Source organism: Myotis daubentonii, chromosome 11 (assembly GCF_963259705.1).
Source record: "Myotis daubentonii chromosome 11, mMyoDau2.1, whole genome shotgun sequence".
Taxonomy (NCBI): domain Eukaryota; kingdom Metazoa; phylum Chordata; class Mammalia; order Chiroptera; family Vespertilionidae; genus Myotis; species Myotis daubentonii.
In genome coordinates, this window is record NC_081850.1 from 59,912,394 (window position 1) to 59,931,319 (window position 18,926).

Genomic DNA, 18,926 nt, shown 5'->3' on the forward strand with positions numbered 1-18,926 from the left:
GGAGTACATAATTAAAGGTGCTTTGCCACCAACCTCAACGTTCAGTTACTTCTCACCTCTAACTTTCCCTCTGACCTCTAACTTTGGTTATTCAATTGTTTGACTCAAATTTATGTTTGACCTCAAAGGCAAGTTATAAGAAGGGGCAATCTGGATTTTCTCTAAATCCAAACTGAAAATAGGGTATACATTTTATTTTTTTAATGGATGGACTCATACTTTTTAAAAAATATATATTTTTTTATTGATTTCATTCCTTTCTCTAAGCCTCACTTTAAAAAATATATATTTTTGATTTAAGAGAGAAAGGGAAAGGGAGAGAGAGATAGAAACATCAATGATGAGAGAGACTCATTGATCAGCTCCCTCCTGCATGCTCAACATGGGATCGAGCCCACCACCTGGGCAAGTGCCCTGACCTCCTGGTTCATAGGTCAATGTTTAACCACTGAGCTACACTGGCCAGGAAGGGTATACTTTTTATGGGAATGGAAAGAGGATGGTTTGGAGAACCTTGGTATAGTCTCTTTTCCTGCTTTTCCTGAAGAAGCCATAAATGAGAGTCTATAGGAGGGAGTCTAGGGAGGCTGGTGATAACCATGAGATGGGGAACAGCATGTCATTTTTACTGTAACTAGCTGAGAGGGAGTAAGAGAGCAAAACTGTCAGACCAGCAGCATCTTCATTATGGAGATTAGAAATATTTTATGCAATTGACACAGCCTCTACTAAATTACAGAGTATTAGGGAAAATGACTCTGCCTAGTGCCAATGTGAAAGGAGCTCTGAGAAAAAGAGCAGGTGGATTTCAACAGTTTGTCCAATAAAATAATAATAGCTGGGGATGGGGGAACTCCTTTAAGCACCAGGCTAATGCTACAATTCCCATAGCCTGACAGAAATCTTTTAACAGGACTTGAGGGAAGCTGGGAATGACTGTTGCTAGTCCAGCCAGACTTCACAGCCTCCCCTGCCCCGCTTCCCTTCATCTTGTTCTGCAGCACCACACCAGGAAACGGAGTATTGGGAAGTGCATTGGTGGTCAAATCAGGCTTGATTCCCAGGTAATTTATGTCCTTCATTCAGTTGGAGAAATATCAGTTAGTGACCCCAAAGTGGTACCTTGGTATTCTCAACAAATTCAATGACCTACTATGGCCCAGTAATTTCCTGCCAGGAATAGGCATAGGAACATCTGGTCCTATAAGAATTGAGGCCCACTGAGAGCATCCAAAGACTGAGAATATTTAGGCACCATTTTTCTGAATTGAGCAGCAGAGTTGATGAGTAGGGGCAATAGCTCTAGCGCCTACTGTTTTATTTATTTATTTATTTATTTATTTATTTATTTATAAATATATTTTTATTGATTTCAGAGAGAAAGAGAGAGAGAAACATCAATGATGAGAAAGATTCATTGATCGGCTGCTTCCCGCATACCCCACACTGGGGATCAAGCCCGCAACCCGGGTATGTGCCCTGACTGGGAATCGAACCATGACCTCCTGGTTCATAGGTCAACGTTCAACCACTGAGCCATGCCAGCCAGGCGCACCTACTGTTTTTATTGTTTAATCTCGTCTTCCTCTACACGCCCCCACTATCGTCATAGTGACCTCCAAATCCTCTGCTCTTCTCCTGTGTGGGAGGTGCAAACTCTCTGGGAGCCAATGGGTAACGCAGATAGGAGAAGGTGGCTCCTGTCAGAAGAGACCTCAGAGAGTGCTGGGCACTGTGGCAAATTGGAGAGCTCACGACAAGATCTCCCATCCCACATGCTCTTCTCATGATATGACATGGACATTTCTTCCACTGGGGATGATGGGTGGTGGTAGCATCTGAGTGGGGCTGTGACTACAGCAAAAGGCATGTTATCTGCTTTCTGAGGCTGGGCTATAAAAGATAACGCTGTGTTGACTTGCTCCTCTTGGAACCCAGCCACCATGCTGCCAGGAAGCCCAGGTAACCAGGCAAGGCTCCATGTAAGTATTCTGGCTGACAGCCAACAGCCAGTATCAACCACCAGGCCTGGGAGTGAGGAAACTTTGAGATGACTCCAGCCCCATCCCTGCCTGACTGCAACCACATGAGAGCCTCCAAGTAAGAACTGCCATCCTACCTGAGTCTACTCAGTCCCCAGACTGTGAGAGATGATAATATATCATAGTTTTAAGTCACCAAGTTTTAGCTTTACTTGTGATGCAACAATAGGTAACTGGAACATCCAACAGATCTTGTTCATTTCTAAGACTACACTCTTGCTTACGACATTTTACGCCTGCAACTCTGCCACCCCTCTTCCCGCATCTTCATGTATTGAAAACCTTCCTGTTGATCAAGGACCAGCTCAATGAAACCTTTCCTAACTATCACATTTAACAGTGCTCTGTTTTCTCTGTACTCTGGATACTTCGCATATTTTCACCATGATTAATAAGTCATTTGGGGAGGACTCCCTTCCCCCGTCAGTCATTTTATAAAAGTATTTTAATATAGTTTAAAAAGCAGTACATGCTTTTGTCAAAACTACAAACAATACAGAAGTCTATACTTCAGAAAGTGCCTCCAAATCTGTCTTGCTCTCACTCCAATTTACCCCCACAGTATTCCTCACAACCTCTTCTACGCACACATTTGCACGTGCGAACACACACACTTTTCACATAAACAGGATTCCATCACAATACTGTCTTGTAAAATGCTTTTTATAGTCAAAGGTGTATTGTAGGCATCTTTCTTTCAGTTAATACCCATTGACCTCATACTTTTTAATAGCTGTATAGTATTTCCTATTTAACCAATATCCTATTTATTGAATTTAGGTTTCCCCCCCAAGTTTTCCTTATTGAAAACAAGACTGTATTGCCATTGGATACATTCCTAGGAGAAGAACTGCAGCAGTTTTAAAAAAAATGCACCTTTAAATTTTTGGTATAAATTCTGAAAATCCTCTTCAGAAAGAGGTAATGATATCCCCATCAACAGCAAAGGAGAATACTGTGACATTCTCTGACACTGAATATTGTCAAGCCTCTAAATCTTTGACAACTTCTCAGGTGAGGAATGAAAGCTCCTGATTTTTAACTTACAGTTTTGTTATTAGTGAGGTTGAGAAGCATTTCACATTTTATGAGTCCCTGTATTTCTTCCACCATAAATTTTATCTGCTATGTGCTTTGCCCATTTTTCTATGGAGTTTTTAAGTTTTAATTGTTTTGTTTGTTTGTTTTTTAAAATAGGAGCTTTTTAATATTGTCTATATACAGTATATAAAAGCCTAATATGCAAATAGTCCACACGGGAGTTTGACTGAGAGACTGATTGCTCACTATGATGTGTGCTGACCACCAGGGGGCGGTGAGGAATGAAGGAAGGCCTTGGCTGGTAGCCGGCAGCCAGCAGCCAGCAGCCGGGGAAGGGAGGCCCTGACCGGCAGCCAGGAGGCCCCAAGCGGCCCTGATCGCTGGCCAGGCCTAGGGATCCTACCAGTGCACTAATCCTACCTGGGCCTCTAGTGGATAATAAATGTTTTAGTCTGCTCAGGTTGCTATATTAAATGCCATAGACTGGGTGACATATAAAAAACATCAATGTATTTCTCACAGTTCTGGAGGCTACAAGTCCAAGATCGGGGTGCCAGCATGCTTGAGTTCTGGTAAGGCCCCTTCTGGGTCGCAGACTGCTGACTTCTTGCTGTGTCCTCACATGGTGAAAGGGACAAGGGTTCTTTCTGGATCTCATTTTATAAGGCACTAATCCCATGCATGAGGTCTCCACCCTCATAACTCAAGCACTTCCCAAAGAGCCACCTGCTAACACTCCCATTTTGGGGGGTTAGAATTTCAATATAGTAAACCCTTGATTTTAGGAACCTCAATTTAATGGACTTTGGGTTTAACAGGCAAAATTTCAGGCCTATATGTCATATGTGAGAATCAACACCCTGTTAATTTTTAAATGCTTATAATTAAACTAGTGGCCCAGTGCACAGATTCATGCACATTGAAAGAAACTTAATTAGAAGAAAGATTCGTGTGGTAATTACGTTACTGCAAAATATTACATGTCAAAATCCTATATAATAAAAGGCTAATATGCAAATTGACCGAATGGCAGAATGACCAGTCGCTATGATGTGCACTGACCACCAGGGGGCAGGTGCTTAATGTAGGAGCTGCCCCCTGGTGGTCAGTGTGCTCACATGGTGTGAGGGAGGGTGGGTGCTGCTCAGCCACAAGCTGGGCTGACGGCTGGCAAGCGCAGTGGCAGTGGTGGAAGCTGTCAGTCGGACATCCCCCGAGGGCTCCTGGACCTCTAAAGGGCACAGGCCGGGCTGATGGACCCCTCCCCACCCTGAGTGCACGAATGTCATGCACCGGGCCTCTAGTAGTATATATAATATAGTATTATAAAATTAAAACACATGTGCAATTGGCACCAGTGAGAGCTTTATATGTATCATGCATGTGCGAGTCAAAGTTTATTTTCAAATTGCCAGTGCGCATCATATGTACTGGCTGGTTGGTTGGACGATCAATGAATAAATCGCGATGTGGTTCACGTTGAATATTAACAAAAACAACCAAATTCACAATCGACAATGACAGATCGAAACACATGTGTGCAATTGGCACCAGTGAGAGCTTTATATGTTTTGCGCATGCATGAGTCAACATTTATCTTGAAATTGCCAGTGCACATCACATATCCCGGCCGGTCGGCCAGTCAGCCATACGTACGGTTGGTCACTTAGCCTTTTATACATATAGATTAACAGGTTAGTTTTTGTTATTAATTCACTGTTATTTTAAACAAATTTTAATGAGTAGGTCATTATATTGAAAAATACACTGTAGTAATTTCACTGACATAAATAAATAGTATACAGTATATCCACAACTATAGTCTACATATTTAAATCCAAGAGTCACTGCTCCTAAACAATGTTCTGTGAATAATCACACCACATCACAGGCGGTAGGTAATCGGTTCTGCATGGTGTGACATTCTGTAGCAGTCTTTTAAAATACATGTATGTTTTTATTGATTTCAGAGAGAGGAAGGGAGAGAGAGCGATAGACACATTAACGATGAGAGAATCATCGATTGGCTGCCTCCTGCATTCCCCCTACTGGGGATTGAGCCTGCAACCTGGGTATGTGCCCTGACTGGCAATCAAACCACAATTTCCTGGTTCATGGGTCCACACTCAACCACTGAGACACACCGGCCAGGCTCTGTAGCAGTTTTAACATCTGCTGTCCATGTTCTGATGTGGGCTAAGCCATAGCCCAGCTGTGTGCATTTGTTTACCTTCAATGACTGGTGAATGCACATATTTACGAGACCTATTCAGTATAAACTTAAAATTACAGTAATACATATAGAAAACTTTTCCGTGAAATTAAACTTTTCATACATAATTAATTTTAATTACACAAATGTGCCTACATAAGTAAAAATAGGTAGACTAATTTGTCAATTTTTTAACATATGCACTAGGAAAACCTACTTCATTATATAACAGGCTTTCATCTTTAACAGACATGTGAATTAGCCCATTATATCGAGGTTTTACTGTATATGAATTTTGGGGAACACAAACATTGAGTCTATAGCAGCAAGCCTTTTCTATATTGCTTTGCAAGTATTATTTATCTGTTTGTCCGTTGTATTTATTTATGGCACCTTTTGCATCTAGAATTTAAAAAGGTTTGTGTAGTTAATCCTATCTGTTTTTCGCTAAGCCATTAGGCACAAGGTTGTTTTTTTTTTAATAAAGCCTTCTATATATTTCCAATATTATATAAATAAAGATATATTATTCCAGATGTTTTACAGGAAAAGCCAAACATTGAAAAAAGCAATCATTAAATAGCTCAGATAACCCTTTTTTGAGACATTCTTATGTACTAACAAATCTAAATTCTTAGGAACTCATTGATAAAAAATTCATTTATTTCTTGGAGAAATAATTATGACACATTCCTGTATACCAAGCTTTTTCCTAGGCTTTTGGTATACAGTGGGACTTGTTGAATGGAAGTAAGAATATAAGGGTTAACAGGCAAAACACCTCATGTAGCATTTTTATAAACAAAATGAATCAATCTCTGTGGCTTTCCCCTGAGCTTATATAGTTTGTGGACTCATTCCTCTCATTACATTTAATCTTTGCTCTAATTCTTGAATTAAATGTCTTTCCACTTCACTAAAATATAAATGACTTATGGTCAAGGAATGTTTCTCATTTCCCTTTGAATTCCAGGTACCCAGCTAGGTATTTGGCCCACTGTAACAGCTCAAGAACTATATTGTTAAATACACAGATTTCCCTACTTTATAAATTGTCTCTTCTCAAATAAATATTCATAATCCTGCCTCCCTCCCTCCTTCTTTGCCCCACCACCCCAAATAAAAACCAACACTAGTTTTATGTTAAAAAAAAAAAACCCTCAAATCCCCAAAGACTGATGTTTGCATATGTGATACTTAATCAAACACACTTAGTTCATAAGAAAGATTCAATTAAAAATATTGAATAACTACAGATAAAAAATGTTGTTCAGAAAAGTAATAGGGGAATGCTATATCTCTGTAAACACAAAATCACTGCAAGCATTTTTGGAGAACTTACAAATTTTCTGATCTTGTAACGAAAATCTAAGTGAAACCATAAGAAAAGCCGGAGTTATTCATTAACACTGGAGAAACATCAACTTACAAGTATGGGCAGAAACCAAGTTGCAGAGCTAAGGATTTATGATTCTCACCTGAGTCTTGCTGGGAACAATGTTGTCTTGATCTGCTCTGAGTATATGCCCGAGTTCAGGGCAGCTCTTTTCAGGGGTTTCTAACTTCAGGGCTTAACTGGGAGGCTGAGATATATTTCCATCCTCTGGAACAGAGACCTGCTCCTGCCTCTCTGGAAATGAATGAACAGTTACAGCCCGTGGTTACAATTAGTTTTCGCTTTTGGAGCATTTCCCAGGGGTGATATGTGAATGCCTCAAGGAGGAAGTTGTGAGGCAGATCAGGAAGCTGGGGCTCTGCAGAAGCAAATGTGCTCTTGTGCGATGCGGCTGTGACACAGTATGTGCTAAAATGTAAATAACACAGCAAAAGCATCAAATGTCCCCCTCCCCCTTTTAAATCAGAGGTCTATTCTGAGCAGTTATAGACATACACACATGTAGATGCATTTATATTTCTGTTAGGCAAAAACCTGAAATCACGTGAACAATGAGTCAGGCTTTATTACTGTTGTCGGAAAGACTGTTAGCACAGTGCTCCCCCCCACCCCCCCACCCCCCCAACCCCCCACCCCCCCACCCCCCCACCCCCCCCACCCCCGCCCCGTGAGTGACCAGCACCAAGTCCTCCATCAGAAGCTGGAAATCCTGGAATTCACATGGCCAATTATGCAATACTAGACCACTGGGAAGCATTTCTGGCTGGCTCAGCTGGTGATCTGCTTTTACCCTGCAGCACCACAATTGATAGACCTTGTAATTTTATCCTGGTTAGTGCAGATGCTGTTCTTAGCTAAGTTTTTATTTTTAAAAACTCTTTTTCTCAAAAACAACAACAAAGACCTAGCCCTAGCCATTTTTTCCCAATGGTTAGAGCATCAGCTTGGGGAATTGTCTCGGGTTGGATTCCGGTTAGGGGCATGGATTGTGGGCTCAATCCAGGGCCCCTAGTTGGAGCACGTGTGGAAGGCAACCAATTGATGTGTGTCTCTTACATTGATGTTTTTCTCTCTCTGTCTCTCCCTCTCCCTTCCACTGTGTCTAAAAATCAATGGAGAAAGTATCCTAGGGTGAGGATTAACACCACCACCAACAAAAAAAACCGTACCCCGTTCCCAAGTGACTTGTCTTCGCGACACCTCTTGGTGGTGAGATCAGTACCCTGATCACTGGCTAGGGGGGGAAAAAATCTTTCGAGATTTCAGAATTCTCAGTAGTTTAACTTCACTGAATGCTGTGTGTGTGCTTGTTTATGAGAATGAATGAACAGAAACAGTATTTTGGCCCCCTCTAAATCACTCCTTTTATGAGGCTTCTTTGGGTGTGAGGGGGATGGGAAAGAGACTTGTTCTTAGAAGGCACAGAATACAAATTCAGGAGTGTAGTTTCTCTCATGCTAATGATGAGGCATAATTTTCAAGCATCACATTCATATGTATATATGGGGCATACATACACAATTAGTACATTTACAAAGTACCTCACAGAACCTTAGAACTTGGTAGTTCCATTAACCCTTAAAGGGAAAGTTGGAGTTCAGCTCAGTTAAGCGCAATGGAATGTGCTCCCTTTCCATTAGATTCACATAGCATCCAGGTCTTGGAAAGAGGCCTCCAAAGAAGTGAAATACTTTTTCTTTTTTCCTGAAGAACTGTAGCAGTCTGTTCCATATTTATCTATTTCTGCAGTTTTAATTACAAAATAAGCACTAGCTACTACAAGGAATAACTACACTAGCCAAAAAGATTTGTATAATCTGAGAGAAATGCTCCCATATTGACTACACTAAGAAAACAACTCCTCTTGCCTTGATTATAAAGAAGGAAGACAGATGGCTTCTTGTTTAAGGCTGTAATTTTACTTTCAACCTCCTCCCTCCGTTAAAAACAGAATGTACTTTGAGGCTTTAAGGGGAAAAATCTCAAGGGAAGGTTGTTTTTTTTTATTCCGGCTACACTGAATAATTCAACACACATTTGAGATTGCTGAGGGAGAGACAAAAGAGAAGACGCTTTCCCTTGTTCTCAGGGAGTTTGCAATCTAATTGTGAAGAATTGGGGCTGGAGCCATTAAAGTTTTATTTTTTCACTTCTACTTAATGACTGTTACTGGTAGCACTTAGAATTCACCACCCCAGCAGTACGATGGGCATTCTGATAAAATTCAAAGAGAACGTAGGAAGAATGCAGAGGAAGAACTAATCACCTCGAGCAGGACTTGTTGAGTGCTTACTGATGTTATCTAATCTGGACAGCCTTTGGAGGTCATCCCTCTTATTCCTGTGTCACAGAGGAGGGTTTGGAAGTGATTCTTCCAGTCACAGACCGAGGACATGATACTGCAGCACATCCACTAGGATTTCTCCTGTGGCCTTTTCTTTGGCTCTCCCCAGGTTCCCATCTTCATTGCTTGGATTCCCTTTCCAAAGCCCATTAGAGTCAATTTAGTGCTGTGCTATTCCTCCCCCTTAGACTCTGGGTAATCCCTAAAACTTGCTGTCTCTTATTTGGTCAGGCCGTCTAGAGTCTCATGGCTTTGCATCTTTGCAAATAAACTTTTTTTCTTTTCTTTTTTAACTGATTCTGTCTTTGGGACATTCTTTGACAGGATGAAACATGTAAAAGGCTTGTAACAGTCAGTGCCTGGTACCGGTGATCCTCTTCATATTAACCATGATCTTTAGTTTTATTCCCGCCACCTAGTAACTGTTCTCATCTCACACTATTTCCCAAGGACTCTGTGGGGCTGCTCATTTTCTGAAGGCAGTGACCACGCCTACTCTAATTCTCGCCTCGCCACAGTCACCACAGGTCCCTGTCAGCCAGCAGAAACGTGCCTCTTTTGTTCACCTCTTCACTCCCAGTGCCTACAAGTTACTGGGACTTAGTATGTCCTCAGTAAAATTTTAAAATATGAATGAATGATTGCTTGATTACTGTGGACTACCCTCCACAGAGCCAATACGGCCCTGGGTAACTTTTTTGGGTGCCTTTCATTACGCTTTTGTTTCAAGGCTCAGTTTCCACATCGGCAAAATGGGGCCGGTGGCAACAGATGCTTGCTCCTCCTCGTCTTCCATCACTTACCCCTTCTGCAGGGAAGGTTTATTGTGTTCGCTTTCCTCTGGTTAACAAGCGGCCGTCGAGGACTTCGAGTTGCGCTCCCAGCGGGGACAGCGAGCAACTCCGCGTGCCTGGCCCGCGTCTCCCGGGCCCGGAAGCAACCCGGCCCCATTTCTGCCGCGAGCCTTCCCAGCCCTCGGGCGCCCTCTCGCCCGGAGCCGACGCTCTGCCTCGGTGCCACCGCTAAATGGGCTCGACACCGCGCAGGCTCCGACGAGCGCCAAAGGGCCCGGCCTTGTTTTGGCCGCCGCCGCTCGGCCGCCCGCGCGGCGCTGCACTGGGGGCGGGGAGTCTGATGGGAGACGCGCGCGGCGCTGAGGAGGCAGCGGCCCGGGAGAGGGAGCGGGAGAGGGACTGGGCGCGGGAGGCGGGAGGCGGGGGACAGGGGGAGGCGCCGCCGCCGCCGCCGCCCGCCCCTTTCCGCTGGGGAGCAGCTGCCGCAGCAGGAGCGGAGCAGGAGCCGCGCAGCCGCCGCCGCCGTGGGATGTGGCCGGCGCCCGCGCCCAGCCCCGCTGCCTCCTGAGTCCCCGCCGCCGTCCGAGCCGCCGCCGCCGCCGAGCCGTGCGGGGCCAGGCCGCGCCCTCCCTGGGCGCCCGCCGGCTCGCATGCCGAGGGGCTCCGGGGCGTAGCTGCGCGCCCGGCGCCGCCTCCGGGCTCCCCCGGCCCCGCCATGGGCTGCTGCAACTCCGCCTCCTCCGCCGCGCAGGTGAGGGCTCCCGCCTCCCGGCCGCCCGCCCGGATGCCTCCCCGCGCCCACCGCGGGCGCCCGCCGCCCGCTTTCTTCCCCGCAGCCCGCTTTCCTCCCCGCAGCCCGCGTTCTTACCCGCAGCCCTTCCCGCAGCCCACCTGCGCTCCAGAGCCCCCGCCCCCGCCTCTCCGCCCGCCTGTCCCGCAGATGCCCCCGCGCTGTCTCCGCAGCTGCCTCCCCGCGGGCGCCTCTGCGCGGCCCCTGGGCGCCCGCAGCTCTTCGCCTTCCCTTCCCGACTCGGCCTCACCTCCCAGTCACACCTGAGCGGCCCGTCCCGCCCGCCCGCAGGTAGAAGCCACACGGGCGCCTCCTCTCCGCCCCAGGTGGCATCCCCTTCCCTAGCATCTGGGCCTGGCCCCTCTGCTCCCAGCTTGGCGGAGCCTCCCCCCTTCCTATTCACCCACTATTTTCTGTGCTTCCAGGAGGAGTGCCCCCAGCATGGACTCCTCACCCCTCTTCCCCTCGTCCAGCTTCTGCTACATTAGAGGTCCCCTTTCTCCCGCCTGCCGCCCCCCGATCGGGTTCGGGTGTTTAAACGGGTCCCGCAGCCCTTCCAGGGCCCGCTGCCCACGTCCCACCCGCTCGCTTCCCACCCCATCCCCCCTCTGTGCCTTGACCCCGGGCTCCGCGGCCTCCCTGCACGCGGAGGCCCCCGCAGCCCGGGACTGGGCCGGGAAGGGGCTTGGGCACCTAGGGGTGACGGGAGCGCTACGGAAACTCCCTCTTTGTTGCCAGTGTAACAGGAGGAAGAGGTGCCGAATTTAGTTTTTCTGTGGGCACTGGCTGACTGTTGTCGCCGAGGGCTGAGATGCAGAGATTTCTCCTCGCTCCTTCCCTGCCCCCATCCAAATTTCGCGAACCTCCCTCTCCCTTGCGGATCCCAGCCCTTAACCTGGGGATGGAAATGTTTAGACAACTGTGCGAGGATCAAATGTAATAGGACTTGACTGCTGGCCACTAATAACTGAGAGGACCTGTTTGTAAATTGCCCAATTGAGTGGATTAGTGAGTGTATTTACAAATACGATAAAAAGCAATCAGGAATGCTGCATCAAACTGTCTGGTGGTGCTGTATGAAAAATAGGCTCTGACAACGCCTGGGATGTAATCACACCGTTTCATTAGCGCAGAATTCAACGGTGGGCTTTGATTTGTTTTTGGGTTTTTTTGTGTGTTTTTTGGGGGGGGGCGGGGAGGCAAGGGCTTTTGTTTTTAGAAATAAAGGCTGATGGGTTCTTGGTGAAGAAAAATTCTAGTTTGGAAGAAAAAATTCCTCCAGAGATCTAGCATGTGTGATAATGCCAGAAGTGTTTTGCTGCTGCTAAATGACTATATATAACTCAGTTTTAAATAACCTGCGATCTGTTAGAGAGAAAATGACTAGAATTGCAGATGAATGGAGGACATTTATGTTTTATCAAGTACCCATTCTATTTGTCCAGTTGTTTTTTTTTTTTTTTTTTTAGTGTTTGCTTACCCATGTGTTGTTGTTTTTCATAGGCTGACTGGCTTAGTTAAACCTTCCTATTTAGTTAGAATAGCAAAGAAAGACTATTATGTGGTGCTATGAAGGAGAGGTCAGGAGACCGGAGTTTTCTTACTAACAAATGACGGTGTAGAACTACACAATAGCTTTCAACTGGTTGGGGATATTTGGGTGGAGGAGGGAATCAAGTTGGGTATTTTCATCTCATATTTACTTAAATGTTATTTTCACCAAAGAGAGCTATCTTTTATACTGCCTTTCTTTAAAGAACCGGGTAACTTCACATCCTCTTTTGATGGTGAAATACCTGTAAGGCAGGAAAGTATTGGTAATTTACAGATGGCTTGTTCAGTGACTGAACAATTAATTTTGGGAGGGATGCTGCACCAAAACTCTGCTCTGATAACAGGTAGTGAGTGAGTCTTGGCATTTGTCTGGCTGCCTATTATACTTTTCAGGACGCTGTCACATACATCCTCTTTGCCTTTTTCTCCACTTGGAGCCACTGTTTCCTTCATGCCATGTTCTACAGACAGGATGCATGTCACGCACCCCAAGGGGTGCATTTTTTTTCCTGTGAATTCCTATTACCAATCAGCAGCTGTCACATGCCTTGAAGTTCAGCTTTAGGGACTTGTAGTGTTCAGTGGAGCATTGAGAAGCAGGTTTTGTGCCAAAGAGCTCATCATTCCCTCCCCCCGCCCCCCTTACTTGAGATTTTTGGCATCATTCTTCATTTGTGAAATGTTACCAGTCTGCTGACATTTTAATGCTCCTTTCAGGAGCATCACCAGCTTTAGAATGATACTGTATCTAGGTATGTTATGTTGAAACAAAATAGGGATACAAGAGGCAGTCTTCTCCCGTTGAGAACCTGCACACTACCTCGAACCTCTCTTAGAAGCAGAATATGTTCTTGCATCCCTTCTGCTGGATTGTAAACTCCTTGAGTATAGGAACTACTTTTGTTTTCCCCATTCTCGTATCCACCGCAGCGCCCTCCATACCTTGTACAGTTGTTCAGCAGCAGTCAATGAACAGAATTAGGTACACAGATTTGAACATCTGGCTGCCAAGTAACACTGACTGTGAATCCAGCCCTGATCCAAGTGTTTGACTTTCATGGGCTGGTTGGCTAATTCCACCAAGCATCCTCTTCTAGGAACTGTTTGAATTAAGATTCACTCACTTGCCTTCCTCACATTCCTTCCTATTTTGTCTATGATCCTGTTAGTTTGCAAAGTTGAGTAGGTTTTTCCTTTTCTCCTGGGAGCTTTGCTCAATGCTTATGTTTCCTTTGGAACAGGGGCTATAACATCTTAAAAGAGCTTGTCTGCAAACTCTAATGATAACCTGCAAGGCACATCAAAACACTGTGCTTTGAGGTAATCTGCATTTCAACTGAGCTTTTCTCAGTGGCACTGTCAGCGATGTTAAAACCCTGGCAGGTTTTATCAATGTAAATATCGTGTGTTTTCTTTTTCTAGAAGAGATTCACTTTTTATTTTCCCCTGCTTTGTTGTAGAGTCTCATAAGAGAATTTATGGTCTTCCAAACTGTTTCATCTCTTATAGTCTGTCCTGGTATTATTTTCATAATTTGCCACCAAAATAATTATCCTGTTTTAGGATTTAGTTCAAAGGAAAGTGTCATATTCTGTATTGTATTTTATTGCTGAAGGAACAGGTTATTGGCAAAATAATTTTACTGTATTGGGTGTGTACATCTAAGAATCTTAAGCGTGCCTAATGAGTCAGGGCTCTTATAGGATTCTTAATTATGTTTCGTGTTTTTTTTTTTAGTAGCCACTACAAGTTGTTTGCTAATGTTAATACTTGCTCAAAACAAGCCAACACATGATAGTCTTTGCCTAAAAATCTCTTTGAAGAGAACATAAAAGTGAGATAGTGTTCTTGAGGTGTTTTTTTTTTTCAGCACTAATCCTCCCTAAGACTCTTAAAATTTATTCCCAACTCTCCATAATTCGTTTGTTCTGTTCTAACCTGACATAATTTCTACTCTTATACTGTTAAACTTAAAAGTTCACTTGTAAATCTTTAGATTTATGAAATGTTCTTTCCCATTGACAAACCAGTTTGAATGAAGGAAGCTTTTGAAAGATTACTTAGCAAATTGCCCTAAGTCTTTGTCGTTAATGGCTAGATCATTATTTCTCACAGCAGGGCTTTGGAGGCCAGGAGAGTTTGCAAGCGCTCTGAAGTTCTCTGTCCATCCCTTCTAACCTTAGACGTTGTGGGAGGGATGGAGGACAGTCGCTCTGATTGAACAAACTGCCCATCTGTCTGACTTCAGGAGAAATTTTACTTGTCTACCGTTTTGTCCCGTGGTCTTTAAATTGAGAGCTGTACATTTAACTGTCTTTTTTTCTAGCTTTTGTATCGTGGGAGTAATGAAAAACAATCAAGTGGTTCATAAATACTGGTTAACTTTTGAGTATGTTAACTGTTCCTTAACAGATTTTTTAAGTAATACTGTAGTCTCCATCTGCTTTGTGGGATTTGAAGTCAGATGATAATGAAATGTGAAAAATGTAGTGGGAATTACCAACAGAGACTAAGTTGTTCCATTAAAATATGTCCAGCAAAGTAGATTTGCTCTTATTGGAACAAAAAAAGGTCATGGCGTGAAGATAGTTTTGGTTTTGGTTTTTTTCTCCTTCATAATACTGTACCGGTAGCAAATAAGAGCAACTCCTCAAAAATGTAAATGAAAATTAGTGTTAAAATTGGCTAGAAATAATGTAAAAGTAAAATATTGCTGTTCTTCACAGCCATTTTCATGTTTTAATTTCTGTGGTAACTCTGAACTTCCATTGTCCAGCTAAGGAAATTGAGACTTGGAGACTGGGAAACCTGGCAGACGTCACAGAGCTGCTAGTGATCCAAACTTCAGCTCAGGCCTTCTGACTCCGAGTGCTCTTCTGTGTTCACATGCATGCTTCCCAGATCGTAAATTGCAGCTCACTTTAACTTTAGAAATGGTCCACTCAATAAAATTTTGAATGAAGCAATTTCCAAGTTAAATCCATACCACCATTTTGAAGTCCTTGCAGTTACTAGCTGGGGAGCAACATAGTACAATATAGCAAAATTGGTCCAGTTAGAATTTTCCCAGGCTTAACAAATACTACAAAACTCTTTGATGTATCACTTCTCTCATTAAAAATGTTATTGGCTGGCCCTGGCCAGGGTGGCTCAGTTGGTTGGGCATTGTTCCCTGCACCAAACTCTTGCCTATTCGATTCCTGATCAGGGCACATTCCTGGGTTGTGGCCTCAGTTCCTTGTTTGGGGCGTGTGGGAGGCGTTGGACCCTTGTTTCCCTCTCACATCAATCTTTCCTTCTCCCTCTCCCTCTAAAAATCAATAAAAAAATTTTAAATTACTGGCTGGGGAAGATAATTACTTATAAAAATATATTCTATATTCTACTGGTAATTGGTTAATACCCGTTTTCTATTGCCTTCCCAACCACCCCCCCCCCCAAGAAAAATATTTTAATTTTATAATGTTGGCTCAGATTTTTTGGGACTCTGGGGGATATTAGAGAAAAATTAGTCCTACTATCTCACTCTTCTCAAATTCTAGTTTAGAATTTGGAGATATGAAGTAGTCTGAGGCAGAGATACCTTAAAGTAAGGTAGCTAGGACTAGAAACCTGTTTAGTCTCTTACTCTTGATCTTTCTGTAGTACTGGTCATTCTTAATGTCTTAAGTCTGGAAACACTTGAGAACTCAAAAAGCACTGATGCCAGGTGCCCACTCCCAAAGATCCTGATTTTATTTGTTCAGGAGTACTGCCTGGACCTCAGAATTTTTTAAAGTTCCCCCGGTGATTCTCATGAGCTGCCAAGGTTGAAAACTGCTGTTCCCTCCCCTCCCCTCCCTTTCCCTTTCTCCCCCATTGACCTCTCCCTGGCTGCTCCCCCCCCCCCCCCCCCGTGTCCATTGGTTATGCCTATATGCATGCATACAAGTCCTTTGGTTGATCTCCCCCCTTCCCTCTGAGGTTTGATGGTCTGTTTGATGCTTTTATATCACTGGATCTATTTTTGTTCATCAGTTTATGTTGTTCATTATATCCCACATATGAGTGAGATACCTATCTTTCTCCAACTGGCTTATTTCACTTAGCATTAATGCTCTGCAGGTCCATACATGCTGTTGCAAATGGTAAAAGCTCCTTTTTTTAATAGCAGCATAGTATTCCGTTGTGTAGATGTACCACAGTTTTTTAATCCACTCATCTGCTGATGGGCACTTAGGTTGTTTCCAAATCTTAGCTATTGTAAATTGTGCTGCTATGAACATAGGGGTGCATATATCCTTTCTGATTGGCGTTTCTGGTTTCTTGGGATATATTCCTAGAAGTGGGATTACTGGGTCAAATGGGAGTTCCATTTTTTAGTTTTTGAGAAAACCCCATACTGTTTTCCACAGTGGCTGCACCAGTCTGCACTCACACCCGCAGGCATGAGGGTTCCTTTTTCTCCACATCCTGGTCATCACTTGTCGTTTGTTGATTTGTTGATGATACCCATTCTGACAGGTGGGAGATGGTACCTCATTGTCGTTTTGATTTGCATCTCTCAGATGATTAGTGACTTTGAGCATGTTTTCATGTGTATCTTGGCTTTCTGTATGTCCTCTTTCGAAAAGTATCTATTTAGGTCCTTTGCCCATTTTTTGATTGGATTGTTTATCTTCCTTTTGTTAAATTGTATGAGTTCCCTATAAATTTTGGAGATTAAACTCTTTTCAGATGTAACATTGGTAACTATGTTCTCCTATGCAGTGGATTCTCTTGTTGTTTTGTTGGTTTCTTTTGCTGTGCAGAAGCTTTTTATTTCGATGTAGTCCCATTTATTTTTCTCCTTAGTTTCCATTGTCCTAGGAGCTGTAACGGTAAAGATATTGCTACGACATATGTCTGATATTTTGCTGCCTATGGATTCTTCTAATATTTTTATGGTTTCTCGTCTTATGTTTAAGTCCTTTATACATTTTGAGTTTATTTTTGTGTATGGTGTAAGTTGGTGGTCTAGTTTCTTTTTTTTTTTTTGAATGTATCTGTTCCATGCTCTTTCTCTAGGTAATTTCATCTCCTTCTGTAGTTTTAGTTACAGCCCATATGCCGACAATTCCCAAACTGAATTACTGAAATACTAAATTGAAACAAATCGTCCTAGCCTCTAATCCTTCTAGCCATCTGATCACGTAGCACTTTCACTAGGATATCTTGTACATAACTCAAACTTGGCATGTCTAAAACTGAACTCAAAATGTGTATAACACACATACACACTTTTTCCAGTATCTCTGGTTCCCTGAATAATACCATTTTCCTGGCATGGAAACTGGAAACCTGAATCATGTGGGAAATCTGCCTTTCATTTGTGTAGCAGGTTCTAGTCATGACATGTTGCCTTTTTAACCTTCTAAACACCACTTCCAACACCCTAGTCCAAGCTTCTGTCGTCTCTGGCCAGAATCTTGCTTACAGATCCCCCCCTGTCCATTCATGCTCCCTTCTAAGTTTTCTCCGTACTGCAGTCTTAGTGATCTTTAAGGAAATACAAAGCTGATTGTTTCCCTCTCCTAGTTGAACGACTTTAGTGGTTTCGGATTGCTCGTAGGACCAAGACTAGAATCCCAGACCCTAGCCAGTAAGACCTCTGTGGGCTCTTCTCCATCTCTCTCCAGTGTCATCTCAGGCCATGCTTCTTAGTCTTTGTGCTTAGACCTCACAGATTCTTCCGTCAATTGTATTCCTTAATTTAGGGCTTTGGCACATGCTGTTCATTTGTCTAGAACGCTCTTCGCTTTTCTCCCTGCCTGTGGCTGGCTACTACTCATCCTTTAAGTTTCAGCCTAAAAATCCCTTATTTGGAAAAGTTTCCTTAATCATTCAAACCAGGCTATATCTCATCATTAAACTCTCACAGCTTTATGCATTTCCCCCTTGAGTACTTAAAGCAATAAACAAATGGGTTACACAGTTAAAACCAGAAGTTGGCAAAACTATAGCCCATGGACCACATCTGGTCAGCTACCTGTTTCTGTGTGGCTTGCAAGCTGATGATACCCTGAATGGCAAGCTGCAACTCTTGTTGCAGGTTCTTGTCCTACGAAGTTTGAAGAATAAAAATTTGCAGACTAAAGGATTTTAAGCAAAAGTGTGGAAATTTATTGCAAGCATATACAAACTCCCCCCTGGAGAGGGGTCCCCAAATGTGAAAAACCTGTTCTCTCTCTCTCTCTCTAAAATGGGAAAAACCTTCTCTCTCTTCCAAAATGGGGGAAAAAAAAACAGTGAAGTCTCTTTGTCTAAGGGTTTATAAATGCTGGTAAAAGTTAACAGAATAATATTAATTGCTCGTGTGGTTTTGACTCAAGTAGACTTTTATTGATTTGCTGAATAAATTGAAATGACCCTGTGGGGACACTGTTTGACAACATACATTGAAATCCATAAAAAAGTTGACATCCTTAGTAATCCAAAAGTACAGTTATTCTATATGCAAGAATCTTTCCATGTGGCATTATCTGTAAAAGCAAAAGAACTTAATTTTAAACATAATTGTTCCTGGTGTAAAAATTTTTAAAATAAAATCCAGTTGAATTTTGTCTATAATATGTGTCTCATTTTGCCATTATCCCCAATGAAATTATCCTCACTTAATGGGTGAGTGACCTTTTGCTGTCCTTGTAAGAAATCCTTTCCCTATTGCTGCTCGAAAGGGCTCTTAGAATTCAGAGAATTGAACCCCATCTTGTACTGGCAGGGGTATGGACTGTA

The 18,926-nt window shown here is 43.3% G+C and overlaps 2 protein-coding genes across 6 annotated transcripts in view; one reads left to right on the plus strand and one right to left on the minus strand.

Annotated features, from left to right (window-relative positions):
* Positions 1-10,581, minus strand: part of LOC132212232 (protein FAM117B-like) — a 44,983-nt gene extending 34,402 nt beyond the window's left edge. The window contains exons 1-2 of the mRNA XM_059657559.1: positions 9,839-10,581; positions 6,774-6,925 (exon numbers count right to left, since the gene is read on the minus strand). Coding sequence (XP_059513542.1) covers positions 6,867-6,925; positions 9,839-10,481 — 702 coding nt within the window. The 5' untranslated portion in view covers positions 10,482-10,581 and the 3' untranslated portion in view covers positions 6,774-6,866. The remainder of the gene's footprint in view (positions 1-6,773; positions 6,926-9,838) is intronic.
* The window catches only part of SLC44A1 (solute carrier family 44 member 1), a 155,217-nt gene continuing 146,604 nt past the window's right edge, over positions 10,314-18,926 (plus strand). For 3 of the 5 annotated variants that reach the window (XM_059657554.1, XM_059657553.1, XM_059657555.1), the window contains exon 1: positions 10,318-10,580. In XM_059657554.1, the coding sequence (XP_059513537.1) occupies positions 10,545-10,580 (36 nt within the window). In that variant the 5' untranslated portion in view covers positions 10,318-10,544. Of the gene's footprint in view, positions 10,581-18,926 lie in introns of all 5 variants that reach the window. The other 2 variants (XM_059657551.1, XM_059657552.1) reach the window with 2 other exon arrangements.